Source organism: Chenopodium quinoa, unplaced genomic scaffold (assembly GCF_001683475.1).
Source record: "Chenopodium quinoa cultivar QQ74 unplaced genomic scaffold, ASM168347v1, whole genome shotgun sequence".
Classification (NCBI taxonomy): Eukaryota; Viridiplantae; Streptophyta; class Magnoliopsida; order Caryophyllales; family Amaranthaceae; genus Chenopodium; species Chenopodium quinoa.
The window spans coordinates 1,718,263-1,732,539 of NW_018743518.1; the positions used below are offsets into that span (position 1 = coordinate 1,718,263).

Sequence of the window (14,277 nt, forward strand, 5' to 3'; positions counted from 1 at the left end):
TACCAAATTTTTTCTTTTAGTTTCTTGGTGTAGTGCTAGAAGGGGTTATACTTGGATTTCAGCAAAAAAAAAAAAAAAAAAAAAAAAAAAAGGGGGGGGGGGTTACATAGTTAATACTTTTCTCAAGGTAGCATCTGATACAGGATAGACTAGCGAGTAGAAATTATAGGACTTAAACAGCATTTTATTATTTTGCTTTTTTTATTCCAAATTTTGGAAAACATACATGTAAATGTTTATACTACTATATAAAAATATATCGGTGTGAAAATTACTCCGTATTACATTAGCATTTTTTTTTTCTTTAATTGAGATTGCTGTTTATTTAACAAAGGTAAATTTATTTTTGAATCAAATTAGATATTATGTATTCTGTATAAATTTCAACCTAGATTGAATAGACACGATGATATAATGTAAACCCAAAGCCAAACTCGACTAGACCCAATTGAAGCGGACGCAATGACCAAATTGACACTTTTATGTAACCCTTCAACTTTTCAAGAGAGAAAAAAAACGTAATCCATAAAGAACACAGAAAGAGAGGGACGTGGCAAGACCAAGATCAGTATATGTGATGACCCTTTTTCGTCCACTTGTTTCTTCTTCTCTTCTCTTCTCTTCTCCAAATTCCAACTGTTGAGAACAACTACTCTGCAGATAAACTGAAGAATTGAAGAGAGAGCAACAATGGCGGGAAGACTTCCTGCACAAGTAGCCACTCCACCGGAGCTCCACCACCATTTAGGGTGCCCCAATTTGTTGTCTTGGAAATCCAATCTTAGCTTTCAAAACTTCCGAATTTCTCCCTCGTTTTCTCTCTCCTCTCTTTCTGGTACTTCTTTTACTCCGTTTTTTTTAGTTTCCTTGCTATTTTTGTTTGAATAATTGAATGTTTCATCTCAATTTCGTTCAATTGTAAATGAATAGCATAATGTGGTAGTCGGAGATCGATTAGATAGCATTTGGTTCAGAATTATATTAATTACTCCCTCCGTCCCTATATTACGAAACAATAGGCTAGATTTTCTATTAAAATAGTAAGACATTGTCTTAATTTAGTATATTTAAATTTTGACGATAACCCCGTAATTGTCCGTGGCATGATGGAAACGAATTTAATTGAATTATTGATAGAAAGATAGTTATGGTATTCTAACTCGATTCGTGTTATAATGGCTGTTTTGCTAAGGAAGTACGATTATAGATAAATTCATTACCATTACCATTATCTTAATTTACGGCTTTGTGTTGAGTTATCAATATACCAAGTATTATACTGTAGTATATGAATAATAAGATAAGGAGTTCGATTGTTAAGTTTATTTATTTGCTCAACTTTTAACTAAATTCATTTTTTTGCTTAACATAATTTGCTAAAACTTAGTTAAATAAGCTAAGGAGTATAGAACTTTAGTACAGATTATGAGTTGAGACTTGAGAATAATCTCGGAATTGCCCTATTAACTATGGCTTTATAACTCTTGGCTTTCGTGCTTAAGTTGTGTCGTGTGGGTTGTATATATTTGACTCATGTAAATTAGTAATTAAGTATAGATCATTATGTTGACTGTGTCTACGGCTAGTGACATTAACTATTATAGTCTCTTGGTAATTTTAGAGTGTGCACTGGAGAATTCAGTCTAGGTCGTTGATTGGGGAGACGGAATGTGGATTAAAGCAGTTATAATGATGTTATTCACATTGATTGTGTCTTTAGCTTATAGCGATGAAGAAGATAAAGTAGAATCGCTATTGTCAGGATTTACTGTAACTTTAAAATGCAAGAGAGTGCTTTATATCAGGCTCAATACGAGTGACATTTATTTCAGGAAGATCTTATGCCCCGCCCTTAATAAAGTGCACCGCTCAGCCAGCTGCATCGACTAATTATGCTCCTGGTACACCTGTCAGGCCGACAAGTATATTGGTTGTTGGTGCTACTGGGACTCTTGGAAGGCAGGTTGTAAGACGGGCACTGGATGAAGGCTATGATGTACGCTGTCTTGTGAGGCCTCGACCAGCTCCTGCTGATTTCCTTCGTGACTGGGGTGCAATTGTTGTTAATGTAAGAATCTCTATTTCATAGAATAAATTACTTACCTACCTTTTGAAAGGGATCACTAATCACTTTTCTGGATTTTCCCAGGGAAGAAAAGGTCCTCCCTAGGACCCTAGCCTTCCCCCCCCCCCCCGCCCCCCCCCAAAAAAAAAAAAAAAAGGTGTGCTGGAACTTATATTGGAGTTTCTTTCTTATTAAAATATGTGAATAGTCAGCTCAATCTAATTTTGAAGTTATGCTCCTATTCTTTGTACCCTGATAACAGATTGATGTTTGCACAGGCAGACCTGAGCAAACCAGAGACAATACCAGCAACACTGGTGGGGGTTCACACGATTATCGATTGTGCCACTGGACGTCCTGAAGAGCCTATCAAAACAGTATGTGTCCAAAGGTTTATCAATTGTTTATTTGCTCATGAAACAAGAGTTTTGGTGCCTTTGGAGTTGACTGTTGATTTACTCATCCCGTATTAAAATACTTTTCCCAAAATCTGGACAGAAATAGGATTTTCTTGCCAGACGCTAGACCTGGCAAATGGGTCATTCGGGTCGGGTCTGGGTCGGGTCACTTTTGGGTCGTGTCATTTCGGGTCAGCTATTATTCGGGTTGGTTGTGGGTCGGGTCGGGTCGATTCGGGTCAGGTATCGGGTCAAGTTCGGGTCGGGTCATGTTCGGGTTGTTTCATTTGTGAATCAAGCTCAAATGAATAATTTTATACGGAGTATATATTTTGTTATTGTTATAATAAAAACTATCAATTCAATTTATGAGCTTAGCTATGGTTGAAGATGAACAATTTTGAGTTACTTTTGGTACAAGACATTTTAAATTTAATTATAAGGTAATTTTAGTTGAAGATATTTCGGGTATCGGGTCTGTTTGGGTCAATTTTGGGTATCGGGTCTGTTCGAGTCAAACACTTTGGGTCTATTTCGGGTCGAGTCAATTCGGGTGTCGGGTCAACTCCATTTTCGGGTCGAGTATGGGTCGGATCATTTTCGAGTCAATGTTTTTGGGTCAATTTCGGGTCATGGGTCGGGTCATCGGGTCTGGGTTAGGATTGTCAGGTCTACCAGACGCAACTCCCTTCCTTTCTCTGTTTAGTGGTCTAGTTTGTTGATTTAAATTTTTTTACATGCATATTGAGTAAAGGGATATTAGGCACTTTTAAAAGCAATACTATCCTGTAGTGTCTAGTAACAGCCAGATAATTAGCTGTGTTTAAGAAATCGACATCTAATATATGAAGCATGTAATTAGCTGTAGAGTCTGATGTTTCACTTCATGAGCTATCATCCCCCCCTGCATACCTTTATGGACTTTCAACCTTAACTGAGTTTCTTGGTCAATACCTTTATGGACTTTCAACCTTAACTGAGTTTCTTGGTCAATACCTTTATGGACTTTCAACCTTAACTGAGTTTCTTGGTCAATTTAGGTAGATTGGGAAGGCAAAGTTGCTCTCATACAATGTGCAAAAGCAATGGGAATCCAAAAGTATGTGTTCTTTTCTATTCACAACTGTGACAAGCATCCTGAAGTACCATTAATGGAGATCAAGTATTGCACTGAGAAATTTCTTCAAGATTCTGGATTGAACCATATTACAATAAGATTATGCGGGTTCATGCAGGTAAAGTCAAGAAAGATTAAAGCTTAAGAGGATGATTTAATTTTCATATTGCAAGATTATAAATCAACTGGATGGCTTTAATTTTCTAGTAATTGTTTACATAGAATCTAGTTTGGTCTCTGTACCTTTGACACACCAATTATTATGATATTATCTTTATCTAAAACTTGGACATAGAAAAGTAATTGGTAGAAAGTAGCCCTAATGACATTTTTGGTAGAAAGTAGCCCTAATGACATTTTTGGGACTGTTATCTCTCCCCCTTACTATTACGAAATTTGAAATATTGATCGAATATTATTTTTACTTGTGGTATTCTGAAAATGAGTTATTTTTGGTAACAATACTGTAAAAATGTGTACCTCTATATCTTTTTAAACCTGGCTTTGGAAGTGCAAGTGCCCATACCAAGTTGACTTTTGCAGCCATCGGTATTAAATTTTCCACTGTTGCTTCCAATTTTCAGGGCCTTATTGGGCAGTACGCTGTGCCAATATTGGAAGAGAAGTCTGTCTGGGGAACTGATGCCCCGACAAGGATAGCTTATATGGACACTCAGGTCTTTTTACACAGGAGTCGATTACTTGATTCCCACATCTCTTGTAGTCTACTAGACAAGATTCTTTTGATCTTTTTAACTAAATTAACCTAATTTTCCAGGATATAGCTCGATTAACATTCATTGCCTTGCGCAATGAGAATCTTAAAGGAAAGCTTCTCACGTTTGCTGGACCTCGTGCATGGACAACACAAGAGGTACTTAAATTATGTCTTTGGTTTGAGGACATTAGTTGTCTGTTGAGTTTCTTCATCTATGGTCCTAGTTGGTGATTCTTTAATGTACTCTCATCCTTGCTTGCGGTAGCAATGCCTTCCTTTTCTTCTCATTCTCTTTTCTAATTTCGCTTTTGTTATATAATATCACCCCAAAGAAAATTGCATAATAAAAAACTCTTTAGGGCATGCTTGGATTGAGGGAGATGTATTACTAGGGTAATAAAAGTCAAACTAAGCAAAATGAAAGTGAAAATTGGGAAGGAGGAGATAGTGATGGTGTGATTGTAAGGAATATTATGTAGTGATGGTGTGGTATGAGGTGAAGAAAGAGAAACTAATACCCTCATTTTGGGGGTAATAGTTACACTAGGGAGAGGGTGGCTAACTATTACCTTCATTGTGAGGGTAATAATTCCTCCATCTCTCTCTTTTCCTCATGGTAAAACTACCTACTTTCATTTGTAAACACCATGTATCCTACAACAATACCTCTAATTACTTATGTTTTTTTCAAGTTTGACTTTTATTACCCCTTAATATATTACCCCCAATAATATTGTAGCAACCTTATCAAGTCTTTAGGTAGTAATGTTAAAATTGTTCATTGTTTTAGGGAAGGGAATAAAGTAGCCGATAAGTTAGCTAATATGGGTGTTCCTCTTGAAGAAAGGGTAGTTTATTTCGATGATCCTCCGATCGAAATAAAAAGTCTTCTTTGGGAGGATACCATAGGTGTGGCTTTGCCACGGTTTGTCAGGTAATCGTTTTTATTTTTCTAATAAACGAGCTTGGCCCTCATTTGCACCAAAATATATATATATACATACACACACACACACACACACACACACACACATATATATATATATATATATATATATATATATATATATATATTACCCCCAATCCAAGCATGGTCTTATTGTTACTGAATAAATCGGTTGGACTCAAATCCTCAATGAAATGAATGAGTTTCCTTTTTAAATTTGTATGTGGGATAATATTTACTGAAAAAGGTCTTGCTGTTACTAGGTGATAACGCTATGCGAGAGGCTAGCAGGACAAGATGCCAATGTGACGACAGTCCCTGTTTCCGTCTTAAAAACAACTCGCCAGCTGACTCGATTCTTTCAGTGGACTAGTGACGTTGCCGATAGATTGGCCTTTTCAGAGGTAGGGTAATTTTATTATTGTTTGTCAGTAAGGATGGCAACATGGCCCTATCTTGCTCAGTTGCTCTCTCACTTATTCTGGTGGAATCAAATGCATGGGAACTTGTAGAAGATTCAATTTGTCTTTCATTTTCGTTCTTATTTCTTTAATCCTTTTATCTGATAAAAGGATTTAATAATAAACTCCACAAACTGAAATAGTCACCAAATGGGGAATAAAAATACATAAATTAATGGAGATAACTGATAAGATCAGCTATTATAATTTTGCTTTGCATTTATAGTTTGCTGTTACTTGAAATCAGTACTGAGGCAATTAACCACCTACTTGGAAACTGTTAGGTACTCTCGAGCGACATGGTGTTCTCAGCTCCAATGGCAGAGACCTATCAACTTCTTGGTGTGGATCCAAAAGACATCGTTACTTTGGAAAAATACTTGCAAGATTATTTCACCAACATTTTGAAGAAATTGAAAGACCTTAAAGCACAATCGAAGCAATCTGATATCTTTTTCTGAAGCAAGGTCTTGCATTCACATCAATCACACGGACTCGGCTTTCACTTCTTTTGTTGTACAGCAGAGATGTCTCATTTTTAATGGAATCTAAATTCTTTGAATTTTTCACTTCATTTTTCATACATTTTGTACCAATACAAACAGCTCTAATTGTAATTACAATATATAGGATAAGCTTCTCTAAAACCAATATTGTTGCCTTCTTTTATACTGATAATCTGTACATGTTTCTTGTAGCCTATTAGAAACAGGTCATATAATAGTACTATAATCTGAACATGTTTCTAAAATAACAAAATGCCTTTGACCAATACTCCATAGGAAAAATTTCATGATTCTGAAGTTGTTTGCCAGAAAGGGTTAAAGGGTAAGGACGCTCATATTATGTTCAACTAAAATCAAATTTAATGGTTTTCATAAAATGAAAAATTGACAATGAAGTAATGAATTAAGTGAAAGGTTAAGGACGCTTGCGAAAGCGTGATTGATCGAGAAATTGATAAAGTATAAATGGCAAGAAAATAACACCTAACGAGCACTTTAAAATAATTCCACTATATTAAAATATATGAGAGTACAAAAGTGAAAAGACCCTAAAAGTTGTAAGATTACAAAATAACTCTCACAATAATAAGTACTCACAAAAGAGTATTAAAAGGATAGTGGATAAAAAGTACAAGGAGGAAGTTTTAAGTAAACTTATGAGATGAAATAATTTTAGTGTGATGGAGGATTAGGGACTTTTTGTATGTGTGGATTTTTTCTTAATTGCTTGCTTCTAGTGGATGACAACACTTATATTTATAGATGGAATATGGAGGTGGAAGATTTGTGTGAAACCTTCCACATAGGTAGATATTTTTGGTGGAAGTCTAGATTTTTCATAGTCATTTAATATTTCTAGAGCCTTCCACAATTCTCCATCCATTTCTTGATTTAGTAGATTATTCTAGATCTTGAGAGTTAATTAGTTGGGCCTTTCAAAGATTTGGGCCACAAAAGTTATACCCAACATTAAGTATTATAGCAACCATATCTGGGAGTAAATGAATGGAAAGATGAATTTAAACTACAAATATGTACAGGTTAATGTGTGTTGATAAGAAGGATGGACATCTTTCTAAGAATGCTTGGATCAGCTGGTAACAATTGTTTTAACCTAATCAAAGGTCGCAATTGTAAGCCCTGCAAATGTAGCAACACTTGGGACTTATCCTAACTCGAATTTGGATTAGTCAGTCTAGTAGACTTTGAAACACTGGGAGAGCATGTACACAAAAAAAAAAAAAAAAAAAAAAAAAAAAAAGAGACGTTCAAGTGTATATCTTCAATCCACCCTTCAGTATGTTCATAATTTAGTAACTCCAGCCCCAATACGACCACTTCTTAGATGGCTTTCCAGAAGCGAAGTAAAGGGTACCTGACAAATGGAATAAATCACTCTTACTTTATTAAGGCAGCAAAAGAACAATATATAATTAAATGAGCACCAATGTAGAAAAAAAATTGATCAGTTCTGAGATCAAACGGGTAGAATCATGCATAAAGTTGTCTAAAGAAATGACAAGAAAAGAGCTTGTACCTTCTTCCAGTGCTGGCTGATCAAATGGTGAGCACAAAGTCTTTACGGCCCCTATCTCTCCTTTTGTCCGCGCTTTGACATCTTTCTCAACTTCCTGAAGAGACGAAAAAAACAATCCAAGTTACAGCACTTCCAAAAACACATTTGGTGGGGGGGGGGGGTGTTGTTGCATATTTTCAATACCTCCACAAGTTGTGCATCACCATGCAAATTGTTCAATACTACAAACTATACCGATACTAACACCCTAGTCAACACAAAAATTTTAAAAAATTACTTGAAAAAAGTCGATACAAAAATTAACAGCTAAAGCCTCCACTCATGTAGGTTGCATGCATGTGATTGCAGTGAGAAGAGTCACGGCTTTCTTCTAATGAAACAGCATGTATTAGATTTTACTTAAGTTGGATTCAATTAGATTACATCAAACTATCAAATAGTCCATGCAAAGAACATGATCAAGATGATTGTTCCTATCATGAGAAAGTAACATCTATTATACTAACAAAAAAGATCAGAAGAATGAAGATAAAGTGAAGAACTTTCAGAAAATATGAACTCAAATATTAAGTAAAATCCATGTTACCTCTTCATCACACCAAGGAGCTAATATAAGTTTCTTTTGTGCCAATGCTTCAACAAACTCTTCCCACGTCCTAACTTATTTAACACAGGCATCTCTCTTCTCCTTTGCAACATCAAACAAGTTTTGTTGAATTGTGTCCAATAATTCTCTCACCTGATCGACCAAATTTGTCATTGGTAAATCCTTCTTGGCCGAATTGTCACGTCAAACAGCACGAGCCTAAAAGTTGATAAATTTGTTAGCTTCTAGAATTATGAAACTGACAATAAAACTGGTGTGGCCATAGCTGTATTAGAACCACAAGTGATGCAACACTACTAAAGTTATCCTGGGAAATCAAGCTGTCAATATTTTTACAAAAATAAAAATGAAAATAAAAAAATAAAATAATTAAGCACACATTTTAACAAGGCACTCCTTTGCCACCAAGACATGAGTTAAAAAGGCCAAAGGGACTAGTGCCTGAACTTTGAACGATTTGAATTCAGTGATGATAGCAGTGTAGTATTCATTGGCTCATTGCCCCTCAAACAAACATTTTGCCACAGCAACTATACAACCATGCTGAAGTTAGTCCAATGGGGACCATTTACCATTCAAAATGCCTCACAACCATATCAGAACAATGACCACAAAATCAAATTTCTACGCAATATATCAATGCAATGTGCTTCTAAAAAACACACAAATTCATAACTTTCTGTAACAAACAGTCCATTACATTACTGCACCAGCCACCACAAGCTGTTACTAAAACTTTAAAATCAAATTACAGTTTATTCAATTCCACCCCAAGGGAACTTGAAAGATTCTTGTTCAGTTATGAAGCTATTCCAGTACATCAGTGACCAAATATCTGTAATGTATTGCAAAAATATTCCAGCAACAAAGGGGCAGAGGGACTCAGCAGATATGGTAATGAAACACATAATTTAAAAACACTCTCGGAAATGCTCCATACCATCACATAAACCATTGATCAGATAAGCCAAAAATAGCAATTTTTAGATAAGAAAAACATAAATATAAGAACTTGAAAGAGACATGCATCAGATTTACCTGACTATTGGCCAAATCCTTTGGTCCAATCTCAAGCCTCAATGGAACACCTTTCATTTCCCAGTGTGAGTACTTCCAACCTGGAGAATAGTTATCCCTAAAGATCACGCTCAGCCCGAATGCCTGCTTCACTCAAAGTTTTGACAGTAGAAGCAAAAGCATCGAAAATTCCTTGTGTACCGGCGTCTTTGAAAGAAACAGGCACCACAATGACTTGGACAGCTGCTACTTTAGGTGGCAAAACTAAGCCTTTGCCATCACCGTGTGTCATCACCATAACCCCTATCTGCAAATAAAAGGAATATAAATTAAGATTTTAAAAGGCCTTTCGTCAATTAAAGGGGTCATATTCAACAAACAAGTGGCATGATCAACCCATCCTATATAGTAACAATTTCACCCTCTCTTGCCTCCTTAAAAACCCTCATTGGTATTGTTCCACATTGAGGATGTACGATAAGATCCTCAATGATCAAATGAGTATACATTAGCTGACTAGCTCTCAGACCCTCCTATCTCTTGGAAACAGTCTACAGTGTTCCAACAGAATAGGTCCATGAATTGAACCAAGATGCTGCAGATGAGGAAGTTGCACAAAAGCTCCAATCAAACAACTTTAACAAAAATAGCAAATGGTGGAAAGCAAACCGTTCTGGTACTGTACGCCCATGAGTTCTGCCACACCATTGCCTTCTCTCCTTTCTCATTCTCATAAGTGATTTCAAACATCTTTGCAAAATTTTGACCCAAACAATGTGAGTTTGCACCTTAAACACCACGTCCAGTGTTTGGAATAAATGCCTGGAATAGGAAAACGATATACAATTTAGGACTTTTAATGCAACAAGACAAAAATACGTCCCAAATTACATAATACAACACTCATCATGATTCCAATAATCAACAAAGAAAAACTCAAATAAAAAGCAGCTTCAACTCTCACTTACTTCAACACTTGTTGTGTAATATCCACCTGCAAACTTCTCCATTTCACTTTTCTTGCCCTTGACCACTGGAACAGCCAAAAATTCTTCATATATTCGCCGGTAGAGTTCCAATATATCAAGAACCTAAAGCAGCAATCAAAATATGCGGTAACATCAAGTTTTTATTTTGGCCACTATTGGATGATCAAGACTACTTTAAAACCATGTGATTTGAAAAGAAAAAAGAAATGTACTAAAGGACTTTCATGTTACCGGTTACCCTTCAACATCCAACAGAATTTGTATACAGAGAAAATACCAGCCTCTATCAGCTTTCACAGGATGTGACAAACTCTCGAAAAAAGTAGTTCAAAGAACAGCACAACAGATTTTAGTTGGGACCAGGTTACCTACTAATCTATTATCACGTAGTACGCTTTGTTATGTGTAATGAGCACAAGATTGCAATACGCTTGTTGGGAGATTATCATACATTTGGGGGTTCTGGTCGATATGGTAAGGATTGCAATATGGTGTCAGATGATACGGCACCCCAGGCCCTGTAGGTGAGAGAAATTGAGTAAGGATTTTTGTCTAGAAAATAGGTGAAAATTGATAGCTAAGTCTGTAAAAGTAGATAAGATTACTTTTAAAAAAAATATTAAAAAAATACTTCGTATATATATAAATAATTTTTGAACAAATAGTACTTTTTTATAAAGTTACTTTTTCCTCCCCAACTCAAACTAATCCAACTCCCTGTCTCTCCACCTCTCCCTCCTGCAACGGTACAACATGCCTGAGCACAGGTAGCCAGCATAACTAACGGGTATTGATGGAATCACATCACTCCGATAACCAATAGCCCCAAAACTACATTTTCATTCTTTTTAGTATAATGCCTTTATGATCTAGATTATTTGTTCCTCTTGATTTTTTGCCATATCCATTATCCCCATGACAAAGCTCACCAGAGAAGATAACTTATAGCCGACTAGATAATAAAACCAAAATGACAAAAGCCCCAAGTTTTTCAGCAAGCAAATCTAGATGAATTGGATCACATACTACAGTGAATTGGCATGCAAATGTATTGAGAATTGGAGCATATGACCTAAGTCAGAATTCTAAGGGGTGGGGAGGGGAGGGCTGCTGGGCGTATTAAATTATTAATCTACTCAAGGCAGTAAATTGCAATTCAGGTCTTGATTCTTATTAATCTTATACATCATTCGCCAATGCCAGTAACTCAGTAAGGCAGAACAATAAAGTATTTAGTTAAACTTGCTAATAGTTAGCAAAGTACACTATCATGTGGTCATACCTCAGCATCTGCCTGTTCCTGTGTTGCAAAAGCTGTATGGCCTTCTTGCCAGAGAAATTCACGACTCCTACGAACACAAGAACAAGCATATATAAGCTTTTATATAGAGGATCATTGTAACAAAGATTATTAAGACCTACATTTCTCTCTCACAAGATCGACTCTTCTTAGAAAATACTTTTGTTCCTGACAAACAACAATTGGCTTTTATCCATTCTATAGTACTTCTACCTTTGTTTTTAACAGATTTAAAAATAGCCTCTGTATATCATTCACAGAAGTATGTCCAAATCAATAATCATTTCTTCCAACTACCTGATAGAATTTCATCTAGACTTGCTCTTGAGTCTTGACTATACAAATTATAACAGCTCAAAATAGGAAAATCAAAATTCTTGACTAAAAGAATACTGCTTTCTATACTTACATACACTTTGTAGAGATAGTGGTCTTGATCTTACAATCACAAGTTAGTAGATACTCTCTCCGTTTTTAAATACTTGCCCCATTTCTCCATGCGCAGAGTTTTAGGAGAAATTGGAGAAAGTAATAAAATATAGAGGTAGGTGGAGGAATAAAAATTTGTAAAAAGCAAAAGGCAAAAGTAGTTGAAAGAGAATTAGAGGAGAGAGAATATGAAATTAATAAAATATGATTTATGTTAGGTCCACTAGTTGAGAGAAATGAATTAAATATTGTAAAAACCTTTCAAATAAGGAAATGGAGCAAGTATTTAAAAACGGCCGAAAATGGAAAGTGAAGCAAGTATTTAAAAACGGAGGGAGTAGTAACATTAAACAATAAATGCTAACTGAAAAGTATGACTACAACGTGCTTCATAATAGCTTCAATAACTATCTTTCCAACAGGATAGCTTTTTTTTTTTTCCTACCATTATATGAATCTTTATATTAGTCTTTAAAAAGACAAGAAAAGAAAAAAATGTATTATCCAATGGAACCATCAAGCTATGCTAAGGAAAAAGAAGAAAAATGCACAATGTGTAGAAAGAACTTAAAAGGCACTTTGTAGAAAAGTAGACACTATACTACCTGAAAAGGAGTAGGATTGCTAAATTCCCGACAAACAACATTACTGGCAGGGACTGACTCTACTGACCAAGCTCAGCGACTTCTACGTTGCCTTCTTCCCCTGTAGGTATCAATGACAATGTAATGAAGAAAACTTCAGCTAATTAGCTAAGTAATTGAGATTGATTATGTTGTAAAGTTGTGCTGAACCGGGCTTGATTAATCAGTGCGAATGGTACTGAGGATAGATTACAAAACATGACTTGAGGCCATGAGTCTCTGAGTAGCTTTAGGCCACCACTCTCTGTGTTTCCTTATAATTTTCTGGATATCCTCCCTTGCCCCCCTAGCTTAAGATTAAGTACTACCCTTCAATTTCTCATACCTTCCCAAAAGAAATAAAACAAAAGTAATAAAAGGAGAGCCCAAGGTCTTCTTTCCAAATTAGTGAAATAACTGCTTCCTTTGTTGTCTTGCTCAAAATGGGTTCTTCCAAAAAAGTAGCTCTGTTCCTTGAATGTTGTTGCTTAATATCTTGTGATGTTGCTGCCTGCACTACTGCTAAAGGTTGCTGCTGCCCTCTGCTTTGTTGCTGGTCCATGGTTTGTTGCCTTGGACGCCGAGTGTACACTTGAATCCGTTGACCCGTACTTGGATCCATAACAATACCCGCCCCCTCGAGATTCACCTTGTCCTCAAGGTGGAACGCCGGAAACCGATCCAGTATCATCTTGCTATCTTCCCAAGTTGCCTCGAATTCTGGCAGGCCGTGCCACTTGATTAGAACCTCTATACGGACACTTCGACCCAACGGTACCCTCCTGGAATCCATAACTGCCTCAGGCTCCACCACCATCTCCATGTCCTGCGTCAATTGACTCGGAATGGTTGGATTGACTGGAATTGCTCCCACCGCTTTCTTGAGTTGGGAGATGTGGAAGACCGGATGGATGCGTGAAGTGGTAGGTAGGTCTAGGCGGTAAGCCACCTTGCCCACCCTCTCCATGACTGCGAATGGTCCGTAGTATCGAGCCGCCAATTTCTCATTTGGCCGGATTGCTAGTGATTTCTGGCGGTATGGTTGGAGCTTGAGGAACACCATATCACCCACCTCGAATTGCCCATCCCGCCGCTTCTTATCCGCATACCCCTTCATAATTTGTTGAGCTCGGACGAGATTAACTTTCAATTCATCTAGCATAAAATCCCTTTCTTGCAACTGAACCTCCACCGAGTTGACTGGAGTTTGACCCGTTCCCACCTTCCATAGCCGTGGCGGAGCACGCCCATAGACCACCTGGAAGGGTGTCAATTTGGTGGATGAATGTGGCGAAGTATTATAGGCGTACTCCGCCCAATGTAGCCACGACGCCCAATTTCGTGGCTGGCCGGCGGTGAAACACCGAAGAAACGCCTCTAGGCCTTTGTTCACTACTTCCGTCTGTCCGTCCGTCTGAGGGTGGTAGGACGTACTATGCTTAAGACTGGTGCCCTGCAAACGAAATAATTCCCTCCAAAACCTACTCAGGAAAATCCTATCTCGATCGGAGATGATGGATTTTGGAATTCCATGAAGGCGAACCACTTCCTTCGTAAACACCTC

At 36.9% G+C, this 14,277-nt stretch overlaps 1 protein-coding gene and 1 pseudogene across 1 annotated transcript; one reads left to right on the forward strand and one right to left on the reverse strand.

Annotated features, from left to right (window-relative positions):
• Positions 1-533: 533 nt before the first annotated feature.
• Positions 534-6,356, forward strand: LOC110740107 (uncharacterized protein ycf39-like). The gene is made up of 8 exons (XM_021920607.1): positions 534-835; positions 1,833-2,068; positions 2,344-2,442; positions 3,504-3,698; positions 4,165-4,257; positions 4,359-4,454; positions 5,508-5,648; positions 5,990-6,356. The coding sequence occupies exons 1-8, from the start codon at positions 691-693 to the stop codon at positions 6,164-6,166; spliced, it is 1,182 nt and encodes a 393-aa protein (XP_021776299.1). The 5' UTR covers positions 534-690; the 3' UTR covers positions 6,167-6,356.
• Positions 6,357-6,440: 84 nt separating this feature from the next.
• On the reverse strand, positions 6,441-12,761 carry LOC110740108 (annotated as a pseudogene).
• Between the last annotated feature and the right edge of the window lie 1,516 nt (positions 12,762-14,277).

Bases quoted from the DNA above. Each gene is read 5' to 3' on its own strand.
- LOC110740107 (XM_021920607.1), top strand. From the start codon at position 691: ATGGCGGGAAGACTTCCTGCACAAGTAGCCACTCCACCGGAGCTCCAC. The intron at 3,699-4,164 runs GTAAAGTCAAGA...TCCAATTTTCAG, and splicing joins GATTATGCGGGTTCATGCAG to GGCCTTATTGGGCAGTACGC. The intron at 4,455-5,507 runs GTACTTAAATTA...TGCTGTTACTAG, and splicing joins GTGCATGGACAACACAAGAG to GTGATAACGCTATGCGAGAG.